The sequence below is a fragment of the Dromaius novaehollandiae genome, chromosome 12, assembly GCF_036370855.1.
Source record: "Dromaius novaehollandiae isolate bDroNov1 chromosome 12, bDroNov1.hap1, whole genome shotgun sequence".
NCBI lineage: Eukaryota > Metazoa > Chordata > Aves > Casuariiformes > Dromaiidae > Dromaius > Dromaius novaehollandiae.
This window is the reverse complement of record NC_088109.1, coordinates 1,020,999-1,042,378: the sequence shown is the minus strand read 5'-3', so window position 1 is coordinate 1,042,378 and position 21,380 is coordinate 1,020,999. Positions and strand designations below refer to the sequence as shown.

The 21,380-nt window shown below is 59.9% G+C and overlaps 2 protein-coding genes and 1 long non-coding RNA gene across 3 annotated transcripts; 1 reads left to right on the top strand and 2 right to left on the bottom strand.

Annotated features, from left to right (window-relative positions):
- The first annotated feature begins 7,329 nt into the window (after nucleotides 1–7,329).
- On the top strand, nucleotides 7,330–15,189 carry LOC135329632 (uncharacterized). Its single transcript, XR_010391171.1, has 5 exons — nucleotides 7,330–7,469; nucleotides 7,556–7,641; nucleotides 11,824–11,991; nucleotides 12,252–12,331; nucleotides 14,358–15,189. It is a non-coding gene; the product is annotated as an uncharacterized LOC135329632 (long non-coding RNA).
- Nucleotides 15,182–17,328, bottom strand: LOC135329631 (trichohyalin-like). Its single transcript, XM_064518582.1, has 6 exons — nucleotides 17,300–17,328; nucleotides 16,883–17,015; nucleotides 16,413–16,550; nucleotides 15,857–15,936; nucleotides 15,519–15,644; nucleotides 15,182–15,285 (listed from the first exon to the last, which is right to left on the bottom strand). The coding sequence occupies exons 1-6, from the start codon at nucleotides 17,320–17,322 to the stop codon at nucleotides 15,195–15,197; spliced, it is 591 nt and encodes a 196-aa protein (XP_064374652.1). The 5' UTR covers nucleotides 17,323–17,328; the 3' UTR covers nucleotides 15,182–15,194.
- A 983-nt stretch (nucleotides 17,329–18,311) lies between these two features.
- Nucleotides 18,312–20,109, bottom strand: LOC135329606 (coiled-coil domain-containing protein 81-like). The gene is made up of 5 exons (XM_064518535.1): nucleotides 20,031–20,109; nucleotides 19,754–19,815; nucleotides 19,121–19,397; nucleotides 18,572–18,807; nucleotides 18,312–18,338 (listed from the first exon to the last, which is right to left on the bottom strand). Exons 1-5 carry the CDS (start codon nucleotides 20,107–20,109, stop codon nucleotides 18,312–18,314), a joined length of 681 nt encoding a protein of 226 aa, XP_064374605.1.
- Between the last annotated feature and the right edge of the window lie 1,271 nt (nucleotides 20,110–21,380).

Below are 21,380 nucleotides of genomic sequence, written 5' to 3'. Positions count from 1 at the left end.
CACTTCTGCAGGGAGAGGAAGCACAGAGGTGGAGTTCTTGTGGGGCTCAAGCAGCCGTGCCACGGCCAGCGCAGGGAGCCCGGTGTGCTTGGCTGCACACATGCTGGGGCCTGTGTGACACAAGACACGCTCTGCCTGTTGTGCTTGGGCTCTTGTCATCGCTTCCCCTGCGCTTCTGCTCCCCTCAGCCGCCAGGGGAAGGCCTCACCTCTTTGCTAAGACAGCTTCATGGCTCTGCGCCCTCAGCGGGCCATCTCAGGCCTCCAGAAACTTCCGTCCTTCCCTGGTCTCCACCCTTGGTTACTTCCCGCCATTGCCCCGCCGCCCCCGGGAGCTTGGTGGACTGCGGGAAGCATGAGGAGCTTCCTCTTGCCTCTGCTGCTGTGTACAGTCGCAGGGGAGCAGGAGGGATTGTGGCAGAGGAGATTTTCTTCCTGGAGGAGTGCTGCTACGCATGAGACTGTCAAGGAGGGCACGATGAAACACAGGGTGTTTTAGGTCTTGGTTTTGAGCCTAATACAGAAAAAGGCCAGGGTTTCAGCCGTGTTCCTCCAGCGTATGCCCCGATAAATGTCTGCCTCCTCTGGGCAGCTGACCCTGTCCAAAACGGAGAAGGAACCCAGCCGCAGAGGCACAGCATCTTGTGGGTAGCCTGTTGCTGGCTGTTGCTGTGATTTGTGTCCTAGGACTAAGGGGGACGGGGGAGGGAGGGGTGTGGGGGAGGGAGATGCAGGTGTTGCCTTCACCTCTCCTTTCAGCCCTCAGCAACAGGAAGAGCCCACCTGAGCGCAGTCTCTGTGTCTCCTCTTGCAGCAGGAGAAGCCTGGTCTCCTTGCCCTGATGGGCATCTCTGCCCCTCTGTGGCATCGCCAGCTGGTTCCTGAGGCTGTGCCCGCAGGGGCGCCTGGCCAGAGGAGGGAGGAGGAGGCCGGGGGCGGGGGTGGGAACAACCCCCAGGAGCCGCCAAGCGGAAGGGGCCCGTTTTGGCTTGGGAGGGCAGGGGAAGGGACCTGCGTTATGGTCTGGCACGCCAGCTCCTGCCTCCGAAGCATGCAGCCCTGAGGGCGATGGCTCCCATTCCGTGGCCCCAGAGAGAGAAAGGTGCCCCCATGCCGCCCCTGCAAGGTCCTCCCATGGCGTGCCAGACACCTTTCCTTCTCTCCTCCGGAAAAGAAGCTTTTGACGCTTCCACAGTTCACACAGCTAAGAAGACCAGCACCCTGTTTGTCACCAAGAAACAAAACAGGACAGTTTTCCTGTCCCCTCCTAAAAGGGAATAATTCTCTCCAAGGACCTCTGGCTTGCCTTCAGGATCCCTGCTGCCCCGCTCTGCCCCATAGGGGCCCCCTGGCTCACAGAAGTCTGGGACCACCCCTGCACCCAGCCTGCCTCCTCTTGCTAGTCTCTGTGTGCTCGCAGGCGGCCTGCTGTGGAAGGAAACGCCATTCGGCCTTGAGGAGCGTCAGTCAGAGATGTGGCTTTCCAGATCACTGTGAAGGGAAGGACTTGTTCACTTCTCAGCGTTGCTCTCTCAGCCTTCCGAGCTCCTTCCCTGGTGCTGCGAGCCCTAGGTCTGCACCCTGGGCTCGCTGCCTTTTCTCTCCTGTACGCCTAGCCCAAGTCTGCTGAACATGCCCGGGGCACGGCTTCAAATTACAGCAGTATTTCTTGAGAGAGCTCACCTGAAGCTGAGAGCCGCTGTGGAGCTGAGGCCTGATGGAGGCTGCCCTGGGATGTGGCCGTGCCCCCACAGCCCCTCCTCCTGCTCTGGGCCTGAGCACCCGGGATGGTCCCCACGGAGAGCCGTGGGGTTTAGTGGTGGTGGGCTGGGTTTCCCTCCGCCTGCCCTGAGCCCTGTGTGGGTTGCTCTGAGCCCCCAGGAGAATCCCTCTTCTCTAGGGCCTCACACCAAGGCCTTTGCAGACTTCTGTTCCAAAACATGGCCCGGCCCAGCCCGCCCTCCCCAGGAGCCCCGTGGCCCTGTGTGGGCTCAGGCAGTGGACTGAGGGGGCCGGGGGCATCTGGGCTGGGCCGCAAGTGAGGGTTGTGGTGTTTGGGGTGTTTCTGGATTTGGGGAAGGCTGCGGGGTTTGGGGGGGGGGGTGGGGATTGCCTGCAAGGGGTTTGGGAGCAGGGCACGCGGGCGGAGCCCAGCTTGTTCTCCCCAGCCACAGCCTGGCTGCAGCACCAAGGGGCCCAGCAGCAGCCTTTGGTCTCCACGTCAAGAGCCCACATTTGCAGCAGGACTCGTGGGCTCAGCCAAGCCAGCGGCTGGGTGCAGCCCCCTGCTCCCCACTTCTGGAGCATACCCGGCCCCCTTCCAGAGGTCCCCAGCCCCCCAAGCCTTTCCCTCTCCTCCCCCATAGCCAGCTCAAAGGCTGGGCACGTGTCACCCCGCCAGGGCAGAGCGAGGAGGAGGAAGGGCAGCTTGGTGCAGACCAGCAGCATAACAGCACCGACTACGGCATTCTCCTCCGGACTGGGGAGAGCCGGGAGTCGGAGCCCCGGGAATTGCCCTGGGCCCGGGGGGTGGTGTCGGGCTCCGCTCCTGTCCTCTACAGCTCCCTCCCTCACAGCGATGGCCAAGCAGCAGCCCAGCCCCTTCAGTCGCACAGCAAATAGTTTTCTATGAAGAACAGCAGAGCTCTCATCATGACATTGATAGAGAAGGGATGGAATCCGTGCTCTTCAACTGCACCATCAAGAAGAGAGCAAGACAGGGTTCAAACTGAAGAGGGCAGAGCAGGGAAGATGTCTTGCCCGCACTGTGCTCTTCTGTAACTGGGAAGCATCTTGTTTGGAGCAGCGGAAGTTGCCACCAGGAAAGAGCCGCCAGACTGCCACGGGATTCCCTCCCAGGAGTGCCAGCTTTGCTCTTAGCTACACAAGGCGGATTGGTTTCCGCTGCACAGGCACGCGCTTTCCCTGCGGGAACCTGCCTGGCTTTGCTCAAGAGCGTGAGCCTGACAGCGAGCCGAGCTCAGAGAGGCGGCCTGGCCCTGGGCGGGGGCTTTGGTTTTGCCCTTTGCAGGAGGTAAGAGAAGGGAGAAGCCTAGGCTGCGCGGCAAGAGAGGAGTCCTAACAGCGCAAGGTGTCAGGCCAAGGCAGCCCTGAGGCTAGCGAAGCGAGGCAGGAATCCAAGGTCTCAAGGCGAGGCCCAGAGGTGCTTTGGGCAGGGGCACAGTGTGGCCCAACAGTCCCCTCGCAGCCCTTGCTGGGACGGTTGAGCGAGGATTGTGCAAAAGCTGCAGGATTCTGTTCCAAAAGTCATGGCCAGTGCCTCCCCACGAGGGCACGAGAGCCCTGCCCTGCTGAGCTCATGGGTGGGGCTCAAGAGGAGCACATCTATTCCGTGAGGGCCAGAGGAATTCCTGTGGGATCCTGCATAGGGTCTTTAATGGAGGGTCTCTTCCTGTCATTGCTTGTGCAGAGAAAGCCCTTGCAAGGCAGAGGCTGGGGACTGCGGCTGTGACCAGGCACCAGCTGTCTTCACTTTGCAGTCCCAAGTGGAGTTGAGCCCCTGGGAAGGCTCCCTTGCCCTTTGCTGACAGGTCTGTTGCTGGGAGCAAGCTGGTGGAGGGAGTGGTGGGAGTGCTGGGGGGAGCTCTGGCATTCCCGTGTGGTGCCTTGGCCCCGGTGGTGCCAGGGTCTGGCTGGGGGTCTGCCCAGCCTCGGGGTCTGTTCAGCCGCCACGCTGAGGGAGCAGGCTGCGGCCCATGCCAAGGAGTGGCTGCCGTCCCCCAGGGTCTGCCTGGAGGAGAGGTACCAGTGCTTTGGACCGGGACATGGTGAGCCAAAGACTTGGAGCTCCCGGAAGAGCTTGGCAGGATTTGGGCGGCTGAGTCACACACACTGTCCCCCCAAAACCTTTCCCTCGCCTCCTCTCTGGCGTGGCAGTCCCCAAGTCACCTGCTAGGGCATGGCCGGGGTGAGAGCTGCCTGGCAGAGGGGCTGCCCCACTCTCCTGGCTCCCGCCTGACCCTTTCCGTCCCCTCTGGAGCTGCCCTGCTGCCCCTTGCACTTTCACAGCCCACCAAGGAAAGGCTCACAGCAGCTCGGAAAGGCCCTTTATTTCCACGCATAAAAGCCATCTTGGTGGTAACTGCCCGGCACACGGTCCTGCTGCTCTCTCTTCTGGAGGTGGCGCATCACCAAAGCGCTGCGGGGTTCAGGAAGAGGATGTTGTGCCACTGGAGACGTTGCTGGAAATGTCATGGTGCACCCCCACCCCCCACCCCCTTGGAGTGGGCGGGATGTGTGAGGCCAGGCCAGGCTCCAAGGCTGCTTCTGTGCTTCTCCAGGCGGGGCTGGAGAAGACCCTCTTTCCCCAGGGCCATGGCAGGAAGGGCATTGCGGAAAGGGGGGAACGCGCCTGGGTTACCAGGTATTTACCGGCGCCGCTCCTCCTCCACCATCAGCCTCCATTGGTTTCGTTCCACCCTTTCCTTCCACCTGTCCCGAAGAACTTTGTAGGAAGTCAGAAGCTGCATGTTCTGCTTTGCTTGCGCGGACGCTTGCCTGCAATAGGAGTGGCAAAGTCCCGCTCCCGCTCTCCCGGGAGCCTTCCGGCCCCCCCAGCCCCTGCAAACCCACGTCGGCAGAAAGCCGGGGCTGTCGTAGGTTGTGTCCTGGAGCTGAGGGATTTGGGGTCCTGGCACCTGCAGGGGGGGTCAGAGCCCCTCGCCTGTGCCAGGCCCTGGCTCTGAGCTTGCGCGCCCACCGCAGGCAGAGGTTGCCCAGTGGGGAGGCATCCCCCGCCAGCTGCCCTCGCTGCAGCGCCTGGCTCCTTCTGGGCCCGCTTCTGGCTGCAGCCGTCTCCCTCCTCGGAAGGGGTGGGCCAGCTTGGGCGCAGCTCCTCGGAGGCAGCCGTCCGCCTGGGCCCTGGCTGCCTGCAAGGCTCCGCCGCCCTGGACGTGGGAAAGGCCCTTTTGCAGAGGGCCGTCAAAGGCATCCCGTACCTGGGCCTGACGCCGGGCCTCTTTCTCCAGTGCGGCCTGCTGTTCCTCCCACGATGCTTGGTGCTGCCTCTGCTCCTCTTTCAAGAGGGAGACGTGGGCAGCTCTTCCAAACCTCTGCGTGGGAGGGCAGGCTGCATCCTGCGGGGCCGCGGAAAGGCAAAAGTATTAGTCTTGTCTGTCTGGGCAGGGATTCTGGGCAGGGGCGTGTTGGCGCTGGCTTTCCACCCGCTCTCCCGCCCCTTGTCTTGAGCCTCGCCACCGTCACTCTTTTGCGGGATTTTCGGCAGAAGGCAGGCTGAAAAAGCTGTTGTACAAGCAGTGCCTAACTACGCCCAAAAGTAGCACCCAAAGAGGCCACCGACGGCTCCAGTGGCTACGCGCTGAGGGCCCTTTCCGGAGGGAGTCTCATAGGCCAGGGCTTTCCTACGAGTGGGTGAGATGCCAGGATTACCCAGAGCCCCATCACGCACCTGTGCTGCACCCCTGGGAGTGGCGCCGGCACGGCCATGCTGAGGTCTGGCGGGAGGGTGCGGGAGGTATTGCACGCCAACCTGCTTCCCCGGGGAGGTGCCCGGGATGGGGGCCGTCTGGTTCACAGGGGTCCTGAGGAGACACCACAGGGCGCGTTAGCACAAGGGCAGGAGGTGTTTGCTAAGAAGGATTTGCCTTCAGCTCCCCAAAAGGGCGTGACATGACCCTGGAGGAAAACAAGGGCAACGTGAGGCTCTCCCGCAAACTGGCGCATGCTTGGCATCCAGCAAGCAGGCAGCCTTTGCTGGACAAGTGTCAGGAGGCCTTTTGAGTCCCTGGGGCCGGCGTGTCCAAAGGGGACGTCTCTCCTGCGCAGGTCCCAGTGTGCCCCTCAGCCCTTCCGCCAAGGCTCTCACCTGGCAGCAGGCTTGCTCTCCATGCCTTGCCGCCTCGCGCCTTCCCCGCACTTTGGCAGCACGGGGAGAGAAAGCTCCTTGCGGTGCGGCAGGAGCTTGCCAGGACGCCTCTCTGGAAGGAGGAAACAAGGAAGCTCTTGAGAGCAGCCGCTTGCGGAGTGCATTTTTACCTGGCTGCTGTCACCCAGCGTGGGACAGGGACCCAGCCGGGTCAGGAGGCATCTCTTCCCTGACCTTTGCTGCTCCTGACGGCCCCAAGCTCTTCTTCCAGCTCCTGCTCCTTCTCCTGTGGGCAGCCGGCGGGGGCAGCCTGGGCCTCCACGCTGCCTTGCACAGCGAGCTGAAACCTGGAAACCAAAAGACAAGCCAGCTTTGAAGGAAGGGCATTGTCTCCCCTTTGCAGCTTGCGGACACGGATCCTCCTCACTGCTGCCGGAGTCCTTCTTGCATCCCCCCTCCTCTGTGTCCGTGCACAGCTCTTTGGGAGCTGGTTTTTGGCACTCTCCCCCAAAAGACAGAAGGCGTAGCCTAAATGCCTCTCTGTGTGCAGTCCCTGCTCTCTGATGGGAAGGAGGGCAGGCTGGGCATGAGAAACGCAGTCACGGTTCCCGCTCACTCCAGGCAAAGACACGTGTGAGAAGCCCAAAGTGAACTTTAGTGAAGCGGGAACCGGTCACTGTGTGACTGCGGCTGTGACCAGGCACCAGCTGTCTTCACTTTGCAGTCCCAAGTGGAGTTGAGCCCCTGGGAAGGCTCCCTTGCCCTTTGCTGACAGGTCTGTTGCTGGGAGCAAGCTGGTGGGGGGAGTGGTGGGAGTGCTGGGGGGAGCTCTGGCATTCTGGCAGCGCTCCCCGAAAAGGGCCGCACAGCGCGGCCCTGCCCCGGCCTCCCGCACCCCAACCTGCCACCGGGCCTCGGCCGGGGCACAGCCTCCCCGGCCCCCGCGGGCAGGGCAGCGCAGGGCCGGGGACAGGGCCGGGCACAGCGCCGCCACCGGGCCGGGCGGCAGGGCCGCCGCGCCGAGGGGCCGGGAGGGCTGCCCGGGGCCGGGAGGGCTGCCAGGGACCAGGACCGGGGCCGGGCGGCCCCTCACTCACCGCGGGGCCGGCCGCGCCGCTCACTGCCGCCGCCGCGCTACGGCGAGCCGCGAGGGCCATGGCGCGCAGGCGGCGCGCGCCGCCCGCGTTGCCGGGAGACGGGCGGCGGCCGCGGCCTGGGCCCCGCCGCCTCGGGCCCCGCCGCCGCCTCGGGCCCGGCCTCGCCGCCGCCCGCGCCTCGGCACCCCGCTGCCGAGCCGCCCCCGGGGCGCCGCGCTTCTCCGAGAGTCTCGGAAGCCCTTGAGGCGCGGCCCCAGCCGGCAGGGCTCGGCGCAACCCCCGCGGGGCTCAGGGCCGCCGAGGGAACCCCTGCCGCCCCCACGCACCGGGGCCGCTCCCGGGGCCGGGACAGCAGGGTCCCGGGGGCACGGCCACGTCCCGCGCTGGCCTCCGTGAGGCCTCAGCGCCGCAGGCCACAGCTTCAGGGGAGCTCTCTGCAGAAATGCTTGAGTAACGGGGAGCCACGGCCCTGGCGCCTGCGGGAGCCTTTGGGCAGGCGCATGGGAGAGGAGAGGCAGAGACCCCGGGGTGCGGAGCGGGGCTCACAGCGCCGGGGCGGGGTGGGCAGGCTGGAGGAGCAACCCCAAGCAGTGAACGAGTCCTTCCTTTCACAGCGATCTGGAAAGCAAGTAGTGCAGGGGCACGAAGTCTTCCTTCTGTGGGAGTCCCCCCGCAACCGTGCAGAGACCAGGAAGAGGAGGTAGGTTGGCTGCAGGGACCTTGCTGAGGACTTTTAAAGACAAAGAGCCTGGTTTGATGCCTAAAGGAGGATGGCCCCATCCTGTCCCGTCCTGTCCAGTATGCTGTAATGTAATCTATGTCCAGATGCTGTAATGTCCTACAAGGTCCAGCTGCCTGGTCTGCCCAGGGTGGGCAGAGGGGCTGGGAGGAGACAATGGGGCTGCATGGCAGTGCTGAGCATGGCGATAGCAGCGTAGCTGGCCTCGTACCTAGGTGCTGATGGGGCTGTACACTCCTCGGAGGCCCTCCAGTGCTCGTTTTGTCCCAGAGGGAGCTTTCCAGACTGTCCTTACACTCACTGTACCGACCACAGAAAGGGAAGAAGCAGGGCCCCTGGAAAGGCCCTTCAATCCTGCCATTTCTGAAGTAACTCTGGGCACAGAGGCACTGCTTTCTGCTCCTGGGGCAATGCTGCTATCAAATGGACACGGGGCCGCTTTAAGCTCGGCTCCTTCGTTTGCTTACTGCCTTGAGCAAGCCCAGGAGTGTTCCTGCAGGGAAAGTGCGTGCCTGCGCTGCAGAAACAGACCTGCCTTCTGCAGCTGAAGCAAAACTGGCGCTCCTATGGGCAAGCCCCCCGCGGCCTGGCAACTCTTTCCTGATGGCAACTTCCTTGGCTCAAAATGAGATCATTCCCAGCTATGGAAGATCACAGCATGGGGAAGACATTGTCCAAATCCTGCCCTGAAACATGCCATTTCATACTCAGTTTAAACCCTCTCTCCTTACAGTCTTGATGGCAAAATTGAAGAATATGTGCTCCATCCCTTCTAATTGATGTCATTATGATGGTTATGTTGTTATTAACACAAAAACATTTGCTGTGCAAATAGAGGGGCTGGTCTGGTTCTTGGCCATCTCTGTGATGGAGGAAGCTGTAGAGGACGGGGATCGAGCCTGGCACAACCCTCTGGGTTCAGGACAATTCTTTGGGCTCTGACTCCTGGCTCTCCCGAATACAAAGGAGAATCGCGTAGTTACTAGTGGTGCATGGTGCTGCTACTCCAGTAGCAGGCAGCTGTCCTTCCTCTTCCTCACTGGGCCCTGGAAGTGGCATATGCCTGGCTTTTGAACCAGCTGTGGAGGAGCAGGCTTGGAGGGCTGGGGACCCCAGGAAAGGGCTGCTGGCTGCCCCAGAGGTGGGGAGCAGGGGACTGCGTCCTGTTGCGGGCTTGTCTGAGCCCGTGAATCCCGCAGCAAGCATGCGTGATAGAAGGCAGGTCCAAGGTCTTCAGCTGCTGGGAGGCCTGGGGCCTCTTGCTGAGGCTGGGGCAGGGGAAGACGGCATCCTTTTCTGCAGGAGGAGTGCGCGGGTGGAGGATGTGTGTCGCCAAGTAAAGGAGGTGCAGGAGGAAGTCAGCAGAGCACAGCCTCAGAGATGACAGAGAGAGATGGACTGGATCTTCCCCAAGACCCTGCAGCTTCAGGAACCTAACCCCCCAACCGTCCCAAATGAAGGGCAGGCAGCTGGTGCATTTTGGAGTGGGAAATGGAGACTCCCATGATGGCAAAGGCTGGAAGGTGGTGACTTCCGGCAACAAGAGGATGGCTCCTGCTCTCCCTGCAGGAACGGAGGGCAACAAGAAGGGATAGCAGCAGCAAAAAGGAAGACTTGGGGATATGTGGGCCCATTGCTGAATGGGGCAAGGGATCTGAAGAGAAGGGGCACAGAAGAAGCCGAGGTACTCAAGGCCTTCTTCCCTCAGGTCTTTACTGATCAGACAGGTCTTCAGAAATCCCAGGGCACTGGTACCAGTGGGAAAGTCTGGAGCAAAGACGCCTTACCCTTGGTGGAGGAGGATCAGGTTTGGGAACAATTAAACCAACTGGACATACGCAAGTCCATGGGACCTGACAGGATGCACCCACGAGTGCTGAGGGAGCTGGCCGATGTCATTGTGAGGCCACTCTCGATTATGTTTGAAAGGTTGTGGCGACTGAAGGAGGTTCCTGAGGCCTGGAAGAAAGCAAATGTCCCTCCTGTCTTCAAGAAGGGCAAGAAGAAGGATCTGGGGAACTACAGGCCAGACTCACCTCATTCCCTGGGAAGGTCATGGAGCAGCTTATCCTGGAAGCCATTTCCAAATATTTTAAGAACAAGAGGTGATCAGGAGTAGTCAGCATGGCTTCACACAGGGGAAATTATGCCTGACAACCCCGATAGCCTTCTATGATGAGGTGGCTGGCTTGGTGGATGAGGGGAGAGCAGTGGATGTTGTTCATCTTGACCTTAGTAAGACTTCTGACACTGTCTCCTGTGCCATCCTCATAGACAAGCTCACAAAGTAAGGGCTAGATGAGTGGGCAGTGAGGTAAAAAGCTGGCTGACCTGCCGGTCTCAGAGGGTTGTGATCAGCGGTACAGTCGCTGAAGGTGTGCCCCAGGGTCGGTACTGTGGCCAATAGTGTTTAACCTCTTGATTAATGACTTGGACGATGAGGCAGAGGGCACCCTTGGCAAGTTTGGAGATGATACACAAGTGGGAGGAGTGGCTGATACACAGGATGGTTGTGCTACCCTTCAGAGAGACCGCAGTCCTGGAGCAAAGGGAGCAGGGCAGGCGCAGGGATGGGGGCCAGCTCCAGCCAGGAGCCCAGCTGGCCGTGCAGATCCGTGGCGGTGAGGCAGAGCTGAGGTCTGGCTGGGAGGTCAGCCTGCGTGTCAGGGACCAGGTCTGGATAATCGGGGCCCATGGTAAGGCACAGACATGGCTGCAAGCCAGCCGGAGCTGGAGCTCATGGACTGGAACAGCATGAATTACAGCATGAATTACAGAATAAGCATGGCCTGTCTTCCTTCCAAGGGGCATCTAGGTGCTGTGAGGAAGAAAGCTCTGCTCAAGACCCTCCAGAAACAGTTCACAGCAGAAGAGAGTGACCCTCCAGAAACTACAGAGGAAGGGAAAAGCCCTGCAGAAGGAGAAACAATTTCAGACATGCCAGTGTCACGTGAAATACAAGTGAGTGGTGTGGATCAGTGTCCTCTGGATCAGCTACAGTAAGGGCAGCTCCTGAATTAGTCTGGCTTTTTTTCAGAACAGATTTATGTGCTCCTGTGAATCAATGGAGACTTAATAGCCTATGTGCCTGGTGATACTCTGGGAGAAAACCACAGCTCCTGTGAGCCATAGCCACTCTTTCCTGCCTTGAAATCCCTGATCCTGGAAAAGTGGATCTGCATGGGAAGAACATCAGCAGAAGTTGAGGAAAGACACAAAGTCTGCCTTGCTGAGCTGAACTGGAGAGTCAGGGCTTCCGTTAGAGTCTGAGGTGTCTTTTCTTTTGTGTCTTTGTCATTAGCCAGAGGGTTTTAGTGACCTGCAGGTTGCAGGCAGAACCTCTGTGTTATGGTAGAAAAACTGTCTCAGACATTTTTTCCTTCTCCAATCCATACTTTGTTTCTGAGTGAGCAGAAGAGCAAGACTTGATGCAGACTTTCTCAGATGTAACATTACTGCGTGGGTTGTTTGAAAAACGTGGAGTATTAGCAGGCTAGAAACTTTTATGAGGAGTAGATACTTAACCTCATTGTGTCACTTTGCAGAAAGAAGGGGATTGCTGCGTGTGTGTGTTTGTGTGTGTTAAAAGCAGTGCTCCGATCCAGAAGGCACCATAATGTCCAGCTTTGCTCTTGGAAAGCGAGCCTGCCTTTCTGTTGTCTGATGTTCAGCTTGTCTGCAGCTTGGACTTTTTAGCAGATAGCCATACCCTGTTCTGTGGATAGCTTGGACCTTAACTGTCCTGTGACATGAGCCTTTCCTTGTAGAGCCAGCTTCCGTTCCAACCACGATAAACTTGCATCTGCTTGTCCCCTGAGGTCTGTGTTTATGTGCTCCTTGCACACACTTTTGGGGAAAAGGCCAGACAAGATGATTCTGGTGTGACCGACAAAGGAGAGGTCAGGTCCCTCAGGTCGTATGCATTGCTTCCAGACAGTGGGGCACCTCAGGCAGTTTCAGGCAGTGAGTTTCTCTGGTTTTCCCAGAAGGTGCAAGTGGGTGGGATGGTCTAAAGTTCCTTCCCCAGGGTGTTACTGTGAGGATTTCTGGATTGCTTTGCATGGCTCTGGAGGAAACAAACGCCAGGAAATGCCCTCATTTTTCTCTAGAAAACAATTTCATCCCTTTCCCCACTCTTTCTAGGCATCTGAGTCACTTAGGGGCATGAAAGCACCATGGACAAGAGAGCAGGAAACCCAGGAAGAGCTGTAGCCTCAAAATCTCCAGTAAATCTCAGACCCGCCAACCTTGTGCTCTGCGACTGCAGATATCAGTGAACTGAAACATCCGAATGACTTTCTCCTAAACAAGGTAAAATGTGCTTCTGTGAACACCATTCAGGTCAGGTCTGAGTCTTAGGGTGGAATTTTGCAGATGACTTCCCTAGGCAGAAATTCTTTGTCTGGTTTAAGGGCAAGGGGAATTGATTTGGTAACTTGACCACATGAGGCTCTTCCATTAAGGCTCTTCCTCTCCCTTCCTCCACCTATTTGCAAGCATGACTTCCCCGCTGGTGAACAGATGTGATATCCAGGTGATCCATACAAGCATATTTCTTTTCCTCTTTGCAGATGATTACACAGCAAAGTTGGCTTGCCCCAAGAAATGCATGTCCACAATTCAGAGCAGGAGCACAGCCAGTGCAAGCAAGGTAAGGAGCCTTCCCCTTGTACAGCTGGGATCCTGTACTGCGATATCACCAGTGATAAACGCGAAACAAAAAGAAGTCCCTTTTGCTGAGGAAATGAAGAAGGGGTGTTGGGGCAGTGACTCAACATTGCGTGAGCAGTTGTGTCCTCTACGCTGTCCGCATATGGTCTGGCGCATATGGTCTGGCGCAGATTGGTTGGGAACCCTTCCTCCTCCCGTGTTGTTGCAGCTCAGGGAGTTTGTCTTGGGATGGAAAGCTTATAGCAAGCTTGAAGAAAGCATTCAGCTTCTGCTTCTGAGGGTAAAATAGTTGTGTCCAGTGTGTTAGTCTTTTGGCTTGACTTGGGAGATGGAGAGGGTGATGCTCCCTTAATCATCTTAGCAGCCCTTCTTTGGACTTGCTCTAGTAGCTCCATATGTCTTTTACACTGGGCAGCCCAGAACTGGATGCACGCTCCAGGTGTGGCCTCACCAGGGCTGAGTAGAGGGCGAGAATCACCTCCCTTGACTTGCTGGCAATGCTCTTCCTAATGCACCCCAGCATATCATTGGCCTTCTTGTCCACAAGGCCACGTTATTGGCTCATGGTCAACTTGCTGTCCAGCAGGTCTCCCGTGTCCTTCTCTGCAGAGCTGCTTTCCAGTAGGTGGGCCTCCGGCCTGTCCTGGTGCATGGGATTATTTCTCCTTAGGTGCAGCATTCTGCACTTCCCTTTATTGAACTTGTGAGGTTCCCCTGTGCCCATCTCTCCAGCCTGTCCAGGTCCCTCTGAATGGCAGCACAGCCCTCTGGTGTATCAGCCACTCCTCCCAGTTTTGTGTCATCAGCAAACTTGCTGAGGGTGCACTCTGTCCCCTCATCGGGGTCACTGATGAAGAAGTTGAATAATATTGGACCCAGTATTGACACCTGGGGTGGAGCGCTAGCTACAGACCTCCAGCAAGACTTCATGCCACTGATCACACCCCTCTGAGCTCTGCCATTCAGCCAGTTTTCAGTTCGCTGCCTACTCACCTAGCCCACCTCACTGTCCACTCACCTAGCCCACACTTGCTCTGCGTGCCTATGAGGATGTTGCAGGAGACAGTGTCAAAAGCCTTGCTGAAGTCAAGGTAGACAACATCCACTGCTCTCCCCTCATCTACCCAGCCAGTCATTCCAGCATAGGGAGCTCTCAGACAAGTTCTCTTGGGCTCCTACGCTGGCCCTGCTATGCCTATTCCAGCCCCACAACAACTGCCTCTCTGCGCTTCCGCGCTCCTCACAAACTTGTGCATGTGAAGGGACCGGTAGGAGCCTGAGAGAACTTGTCCGTGAGCACTTGTTGCTGTGGGGGCCTGTTAATCAGGGTGGCCCTTCCTGTTGGAATCTGTTGTAGGCATGGTGTCAGTTTGTGAAGAAGGAGGAAGCGTACTGGGGCAATAGTTCGGTGGTTGGAATAGGAATGGCAAGGCAACGGTAGGGGCCCAAGAGAACGTGTCTGCAAGCACTTCTTTGTGGTTGAGCCATTTTTTCAGTGTCACATTTAGAGTGGAAATCAGTCAGTAGACATGGTGTCAGTGTGGGAGGAGGAAGGAAGAGCAGAGGGGAATTCTTGTGGGGCTGGGACAGGCATATGCCAAGGCAATGGTAGGGGCCCAGATGTACTAGTCTGTGAGCATTTCTTGGTGGTAGAGCTGACTCACGCACTCTGGCCCTGCCATACTGACTGTAGGCCCACCAGAATGGTCGCTCTGCCTTCCCCCTGAAGCGACATACTCACACCATGTCTACTGCCAGCATTGCACAAAGGAGAGAAGACCTTTGAAACAGCTCCCCCGCCACGCCTGTGCTTCCCCCTCTTCCCAACCTGACACCATGCCTGCTGGCCCATCCCCGCGAGAAAAGGGTTTTGGGCCAAAGTACTTGCTTGCCACGACGATGAAAAGGCATTCGCAGCCCAGGCCTCTTGAGCACCTCTACTGGTGCTGCAATGCCTGGAGCTGCCCCAGCACACCTGCACCTCTGCACTGCCTCTCTTTTCCCAGGTTGACACCATGCTGACAGGATGACTTCCAGAAGCAATGCAATCCTGGCCAAACTTCTCCCTTGCTGCCAGCACCAAGAAGTGCTCATACCAAGTTCTCTTGGGCCCTACACTAGCCCAGCCATGCCGAGTTCAGTCCCCAAACCACTGTGCCTCTGCGCTTCCACACTTATTCCACCTTGACACCGTCCCTGCTGGATGACTCACAACAGAAATGCCGTCCTGGCCGCTCTACTGCCTTGCCATGCCCACCAGCAAGTGCTCCCAGCCAAGGACTCTTCGGCCCTACACTGACCCGCGCATGTGTGGCCACCCTCGCAATTACTGACCCTCTGCCCTTCCCCTCAAGCCACTCCACTCCTTGGCGAGGAAGCTGACGGAGTGCTGGGAGCTCTGGCATTCCTGTGTGGTGCCTCGGCCCTGGCGGTGCCAGAGTCTGGCTGGGGGTCTGCCCAGCCGTAATGCTGAGGGAGCAGGCTGCGGCCCATGCCAAGGAGTGGCTGCCGTCCCCCAGGGCCTGCCTGGAGGAGAGGTGCCAGTGCTTTGGACTGGGATGTGGTGAGCCAAAGACTTGGAGCCCCCAGAAGAGCTTGGCAGGATTTGGGCGGCTGAGTCACACACACTGTCCTCCCAAAACCTTTCCCTCGCCTCCTCTCTGGCGTGGCAGTCCCCAAGTCACCTGCTAGGGCATGGCCGGGGTGAGAGCTGCCCGGCAGAGGGGCTGCCCCACTCTCCTGGCTCCCGCCTGACCCTTTCCGTCCCCTCTGGAGCTGCCCTGCTGCCCCTTGCACTTTCACAGCCCACCAAGGAAAGGCTCACAGCAGCTCGGAAAGGCCCTTTATTTCCACGCATAAAAGCCATCTTGGTGGTAACTGCCCGGCACACGGTCCTGCTGCTCTCTCTTCTGGAGGTGGCGCATCACCAAAGCGCTGCGGGGTTCAGGAAGAGGATGTTGTGCCACTGGAGACGTTGCTGGAAATGTCATGGTGCACCCCCACCCCCCACCCCCTTGGAGTGGGCGGGATGTGTGAGGCCAGGCCAGGCTCCAAGGCTGCTTCTGTGCTTCTCCAGGCGGGGCTGGAGAAGACCCTCTTTCCCCAGGGCCATGGCAGGAAGGGCATTGCGGAAAGGGGGGAACGCGCCTGGGTTGCCAGGTATTTACCGGCGCCGCTCCTCCTCCACCATCAGCCTCTGTTGGTTTCGTTCCACCCTTTCCTTCCACCTGTCCCGAAGAACTTTGTAGGAAGTCAGAAGCTGCACATTCTGCTTTGCTTGCGCGGACGCTTGCCTGCAATAGGAGTGGCAAAGTCCCGCTCCCGCTCTCCCGGGAGCCTTCCGGCCCCCCCAGCCCCTGCAAACCCACGTCGGCAGAAAGCCGGGGCTGTCGTAGGTTGTGTCCTGGAGCTGAGGGATTTGGGGTCCTGGCACCTGCAGGGGGGGTCAGAGCCCCTCGCCTGTGCCAGGCCCTGGCTCTGAGCTTGCGCGCCCACGCACGCTTACCGTTGGGGGGGCCTCCCCGGCATGTCAGTGTCTGGGCGACGACGCTGCTCGAGGGCGTATTGCAGCTCCACTAGTGTGATCTGTTTTGCAAGGAGAAGAAGAAGAAATGGTTTCAGCATGGAGGGGTGAATGGGCGAGACAGCACTGGGCTGCAGGGGAGGCACCTAGTCCTTGTAGAGCCAGACTCAGGCTACACAAGGAGCTGATACAATGGGCTACCAGAGCGGAGCCCCTGCGGCTCTGCCGCCGGCACGTCTGGGGCCAAGGGGCTCAAGGCAGCTGCCCCCGAGAGCTGGTTTCTGGCTCGAAGGCAGGCACCGCAGGCAGAGGTTGCCCAGTGGGGAGGCATCCCCCGCCAGCTGCCCTCGCTGCAGCGCCTGGCTCCTTCTGGGCCCGCTTCTGGCTGCAGCCGTCTCCCTCCTCGGAAGGGGTGGGCCAGCTTGGGCGCAGCTCCTCGGAGGCAGCCGTCCGCCTGGGCCCTGGCTGCCTGCAAGGCTCCGCCGCCCTGGACGTGGGAAAGGCCCTTTTGCAGAGGGCCGTCAAAGGCATCCCGTACCTGGGCCTGACGCCGGGCCTCTTTCTCCAGTGCGGCCTGCTGTTCCTCCCACGATGCTTGGTGCTGCCTCTGCTCCTCTTTCAAGAGGGAGACGTGGGCAGCTCTTCCAAACCTCTGCGTGGGAGGGCAGGCTGCATCCTGCGGGGCCGCGGAAAGGCAAGAGTATTAGTCTTGTCTGTCTGGGCAGGGATTCTGGGCAGGGGCGTGTTGGCGCTGGCTTTCCACCCGCTCTCCCGCCCCTTGTCTTGAGCCTCTCCACCGTCACTCTTTTGCGGGATTTTCGGCAGAAGGCAGGCTGAAAAAGCTGTTGTACAAGCAGTGCCTAACTACGCCCAAAAGTAGCACCCAAAGAGGCCACCGACGGCTCCAGTGGCTACGTGCTGAGGGCCCTTTCCGGAGGGAGTCTCATAGGCCGGGGCTTTCCTACGAGTGGGTGAGATGCCAGGATTACCCAGAGCCCCATCACGCACCTGTGCTGCACCCCTGGGAGTGGCGCCGGCACGGCCACGCCGAGGTCCGGCGGGAGGGTGCGGGAGGTATTGCACGCCAACCTGCTTCCCCGGGGAGGTGCCCGGGATGGGGGCCGTCTGGTTCACAAGGGTCCTGAGGAGACACCACAGGGCGCGTTAGCACAAGGGCAGGAGGTGTTTGCTAAGAAGGATTTGCCTTCAGCTCCCCAAAAGGGCGTGACATGACCCTGGAGGAAAACAAGGGCAACGTGAGGCTCTCCCGCAAACTGGCGCATGCTTGGCATCCAGCAAGCAGGCAGCCTTTGCTGGACAAGTGTCAGGAGGCCTTTTGAGTCCCTGGGGCTGGCGTGTCCAAAGGGGACGTCTCCCCTGCGCAGGTCCCAGTGTGCCCCTCAGCCCTTCCGCCAAGGCTCTCACCTGGCAGCAGGCTTGCTCTCCATGCCTTGCTGCCTCGCGCCTTCCCCGCACTTTGGCAGCACGGGGAGAGAAAGCTCCTCGCGGTGCGGCAGGAGCTTGCCAGGACGCCTCTCTGGAAGGAGGAAACAAGGAAGCTCTTGAGAGCAGCCGCTTGCGGAGTGCATTTTTACCTGGCTGCTGTCACCCAGCGTGGGACAGGGACCCAGCCGGGTCAGGAGGCATCTCTTCCCTGACCTTTGCTGCTCCTGACGGCCCCAAGCTCTTCTTCCAGCTCCTGCTCCTTCTCCTGTGGGCAGCCGGCGGGGGCAGCCTGGGCCTCCACGCTGCCTTGCACAGCGAGCTGAAACCTGGAAACCAAAAGACAAGCCAGCTTTGAAGGAAGGGCATTGTCTCCCCTTTGCAGCTTGCGGACACGGATCCTCCTCACTGCTGCCGGAGTCCTTCTTGCATCCCCCCTCCTCTGTGTCCGTGCACAGCTCTTTGGGAGCTGGTTTTTGGCACTCTCCCCCAAAAGACAGAAGGCGTAGCCTAAATGCCTCTCTGTGTGCAGTCCCTGCTCTCTGATGGGAAGGAGGGCAGGCTGGGCATGAGAAACGCAGTCACGGTTCCCGCTCACTCCAGGCAAAGACACGTGTGAGAAGCCCAAAGTGAGCTTTAGTGAAGCGGGAACCGGTCACTGTGTGAGTTATTCCCAACTCCATGCTGAGTGTCAAGCCCTGGCGGTGCACGGTGCCGAGCAGCAGCCGGGAAGCCGCCTGCTCGGTTAGCCAAGGGCTGCAAAGGAAAGGCACTCACCTCGGGAACACATGCAGAGGGCTAGGCCGGGTCCCCAGGGCAGCAGGTGTGCCGGAGATGGAGAGATCTATCGTAGGCAGTCTCTGCAATGTAACACAGACCCATTGGGAGGCTTCCAAGGCAGCTCTCGCCTTGCTGCTGAAGGCAGCAGAGCATTCTCCTGCCACAAGAGGAGGCCGCCTCTCCAAAGCCTCCTCTAAGCTCTCTGCCGAGAACATTAGCCCCTCATGCCGGTGCGGAGAAGCTGCACAGCAAAGAACAGAGCTCGGCTGATAACACTGCCAGGCTTTCTGTAGGGGCAAGGGGCAAGAAACTCAGGAGGCGCTCGCTCTCTTTGCTCCTGGAGAAGGCTGTGGGGGCAAGCACTGGGGAAGGCGTTTCAGTAGGCTGCCACGTCCCGGCTGGCCAACACACATCAGGTCGCTCGTCCTTCCATAGGATTCCCAAAGAAATCGCAGGGAAAGCGGAGCAACTTACACTGCAGGGGTCCGCCAGCCACCGGGTGCAGCGGGCATAAAAGCTCATGTGCACTTTGTCTTCCTGGCAAGTCAGAACGCCGACGTCCCTGAAGGCAAAGGCGACCTTCTCTTTGTTGCGCACGTGCGCAGAGAACAAGCGGATGGTCTCTTGCACGCAGTCTTCCACCACGCGCCTCGAGAAGGAGGTGGCCAGGGACAGCTGCCGGTACTTCAGCGGCTTGATCTTCACGTTGTCTACACGGGAGAGGAACAACACCACTGCCACAGCAGGCCAACTTTCCATTGTTGGGCCATCAAGAGAGGCGAGTGGCACGGAGGCAGTTGTTAGGGCAGTTCAAAAAGAGAGAGAGAGCCTGACTGTGTGCAAGCACTATTCTGTAGTACAAACGCCTAGAGAAAAGGTCCTTCTCGGAAAGAGCTCTCTGCGGGGCGATGGAGCTGGACATCGCTACTTCTGCCTGCCCCTCCCAAAGAGCAGGGAGCAGCCACCCCCTGCCCCACAGGTGATGTGGCAAGGGGAAGCAGAGGGTGGCCGCTGCCAACTCACCAGGCAGAGTCACTTTGGGACGCTGGAGCCTCTGCAGCCAGACCATGTCCATTTCCAGCTGGAACACAGGCCTTCGAACTGTCACCACGTTGTCTTTGCCAGGGCGCAGTGGCTCCCGGACCGTGCAGAAGGTGCCGAGCCCCGCTAGCAGCACACCCTGCACACAGCAAAGACACAAAGGCCCACCAGGAAGGCTTTTGGCGAGGGAAAAAGTGCTGTTTGTCGGAGCGTGGGAACGCTGCTCTGTGCCCTCTCTGCTGCTGACGTGCAAGGGGCACTTGGGGAAGGCTTTAGAGAAGAGCCACGTTCTCCGCATTGTCCCTCACCCTCCTTGAGAGGTTCACTAACGTCCCTCAGCTAGAGAAGATCCCCGGGGTTTCCAGCAGCCCTGGCACAGAGCCCTGTCTCTCTGCGCGGTCTTTTGTGGGGGGCCGCAGGGAAGCGGGGAGCCCTGGGACGTGCCAGATGCTGTCTCACACTAGAGCTGCACGGGGTTTCTCTCCCGGCTGGCCAAAAAGCTGCTGTGCAGCAGGCGGGCCAGGTGTGGTGTGCAGCTGTGGGGCTGGGGGAAGGCTTGCTCCCGGGCACCCAGGGCTCCCTGGACAGCCAAAACCCTCCAGGACACCAGCCCACCTTGTCCTGCATCAGCTCTTCCAGGATGTAATTGGACACGGCGTCCCAAATAGCAATAATCTCTGGAAAGCAAGGGAAACACATGTCAGGCCCAGCCCTCTGGGACAGGGCACCCCTTTCCTCCCAGCCCAGCCCAGGCCAGCCCAGGCCAGCCCAGCCCAGGCTCTCGTGGCAGCCCCCAGCCGCCTGCAGCCACCCTCATAGCCCCAGCTCCACAGCTCTTTGGACAGCTAAGAGTCTCTGTGGCCCCTGGGGAAGCAGCTCCCCAAGCCCTTACCTTCGGTGGAGAGCTGCAGCAGCGTTGGGAACAAGGAGCTCTGCTCTGGGCTGATGGTCTCGGTCCAGCAGCCCTCCATCCCGCTTGCCCCTTGCCCTTAGCTCGCCTCGGCAGCCAGGGGAAAAGGACGTTCTCGTCGTCTCCTCGCCCCAGGCTCCTGTCCAACGGGCCCCTGCTCCTCTGCCTGACGGCGAGGGGCCCCCAGCGTGGCCCTGCTGCCTGCTGCCCGCTCTGCTTGCTGCGGAGCAGCTCCAAAGAACAGCGGTGAGCAGCACCCAGCCAGCGCCTGGGCCTTGCAGGGAAGTGCGGACACCGCCAGGGACCGGGGAGACCTCTGTGATGCGGCGCGTCCCACTGTGAGCTCAGCCTCACTGTGTCATCTCTGGGGGCTCATTAGGTCACGGGCACAGAGGTGCCCCAGCCAGGGGCCCCGCTGACCCAGACCCCGCCTCGTGGGCTGACTGCACGGCCCTGCCTCGGCCTGACCCTGTCACCACGGAGGTGCCTGGCTGGCCTGGGCTCAGGGCTGCCCCCCTCCCAATCCCGACCTGCCCTTCGCCCTCACCGGGGGCAGGTGGGACGCGCCCTGGAGGACCAGGCCCCTGCCCTGACGGCCCTGGCGTCTCCCCTGGCTCCCCGGCCCCCAGGCAGCCCCTGGCTCACGCTGAGCCCTGACACACGCAGCGTTGTTCATGGCTGGGGCCGTGCGGCACACACGTCTTGCCCGCAGGATAACCTCAGGCGGTTCATCCGAACAGAGGAGGCTGTAGGCAGCACCCATTTGGCACCTGGCCCCGATGCCACCAGTGTGTCCTTGTCCTTTTCTTGCCGTGAAGCAGCGTGTTTTCGTGTAAATGGCCTTCTGCTCTACAGCAGAAATGAGGAACAGAGTTTCTCCGATTTCCTTCGACCTAGAGACTGCAATGGCAGTGCAAGTCAGCACAGAGGCGTTCAGCACAGCGTGCCGCGCCCTGACTAGACGTCAAGCCCATGCGGACCAGCGCAAGCTTCCCAGCATCCAAATGCCTCAACCAGCACCAAGAGATGGCAGACAAGTTCTGTTGGGCCCCTACGGGGGCCTTGGCATACCTATGCCGGCCCAGCAACAGCCGCCCCTCGGGGCTCCCTCCCTTTTCTCAAACTGACCCCGTGCCTGCTGACGCATCCCCACCAGAAAAAGGGGGCTGCTGCTCAGCTGGTGGCTGTGCGCTCCACTTCTGCAGGGAGAGGAAGCACAGAGGTGGAGTTCTTGTGGGGCTCAAGCAGCCGTGCCACGGCCAGCGCAGGGAGCCCGGTGTGCTTGGCTGCACACATGCTGGGGCCTGTGTGACACAAGACACGCTCTGCCTG

Coding starts and splice junctions, on each gene's coding strand:
- LOC135329606 (XM_064518535.1), bottom strand. CDS start 20,109: ATGGAGGGCTGCTGGACCGAGACCATCAGCCCAGAGCAGAGCTCCTTG. Junction 19,398..19,753: donor AAGAGCTGATGCAGGACAAG/GTGGGCTGGTGT, acceptor GCCTTCCCCAAG/TGCCCCTTGCACGTCAGCAG. Junction 18,808..19,120: donor TCCCAAAGTGACTCTGCCTG/GTGAGTTGGCAG, acceptor TCTCCCGTGTAG/ACAACGTGAAGATCAAGCCG.
- LOC135329631 (XM_064518582.1), bottom strand. CDS start 17,322: ATGGAGAGCAAGCCTGCTGCCAG. Junction 15,937..16,412: donor AGGCCCGGCGTCAGGCCCAG/GTACGGGATGCC, acceptor CTTGCAAAACAG/ATCACACTAGTGGAGCTGCA. Junction 15,645..15,856: donor CCGGGGAGGCCCCCCCAACG/GTAAGCGTGCGT, acceptor CTCCTATTGCAG/GCAAGCGTCCGCGCAAGCAA.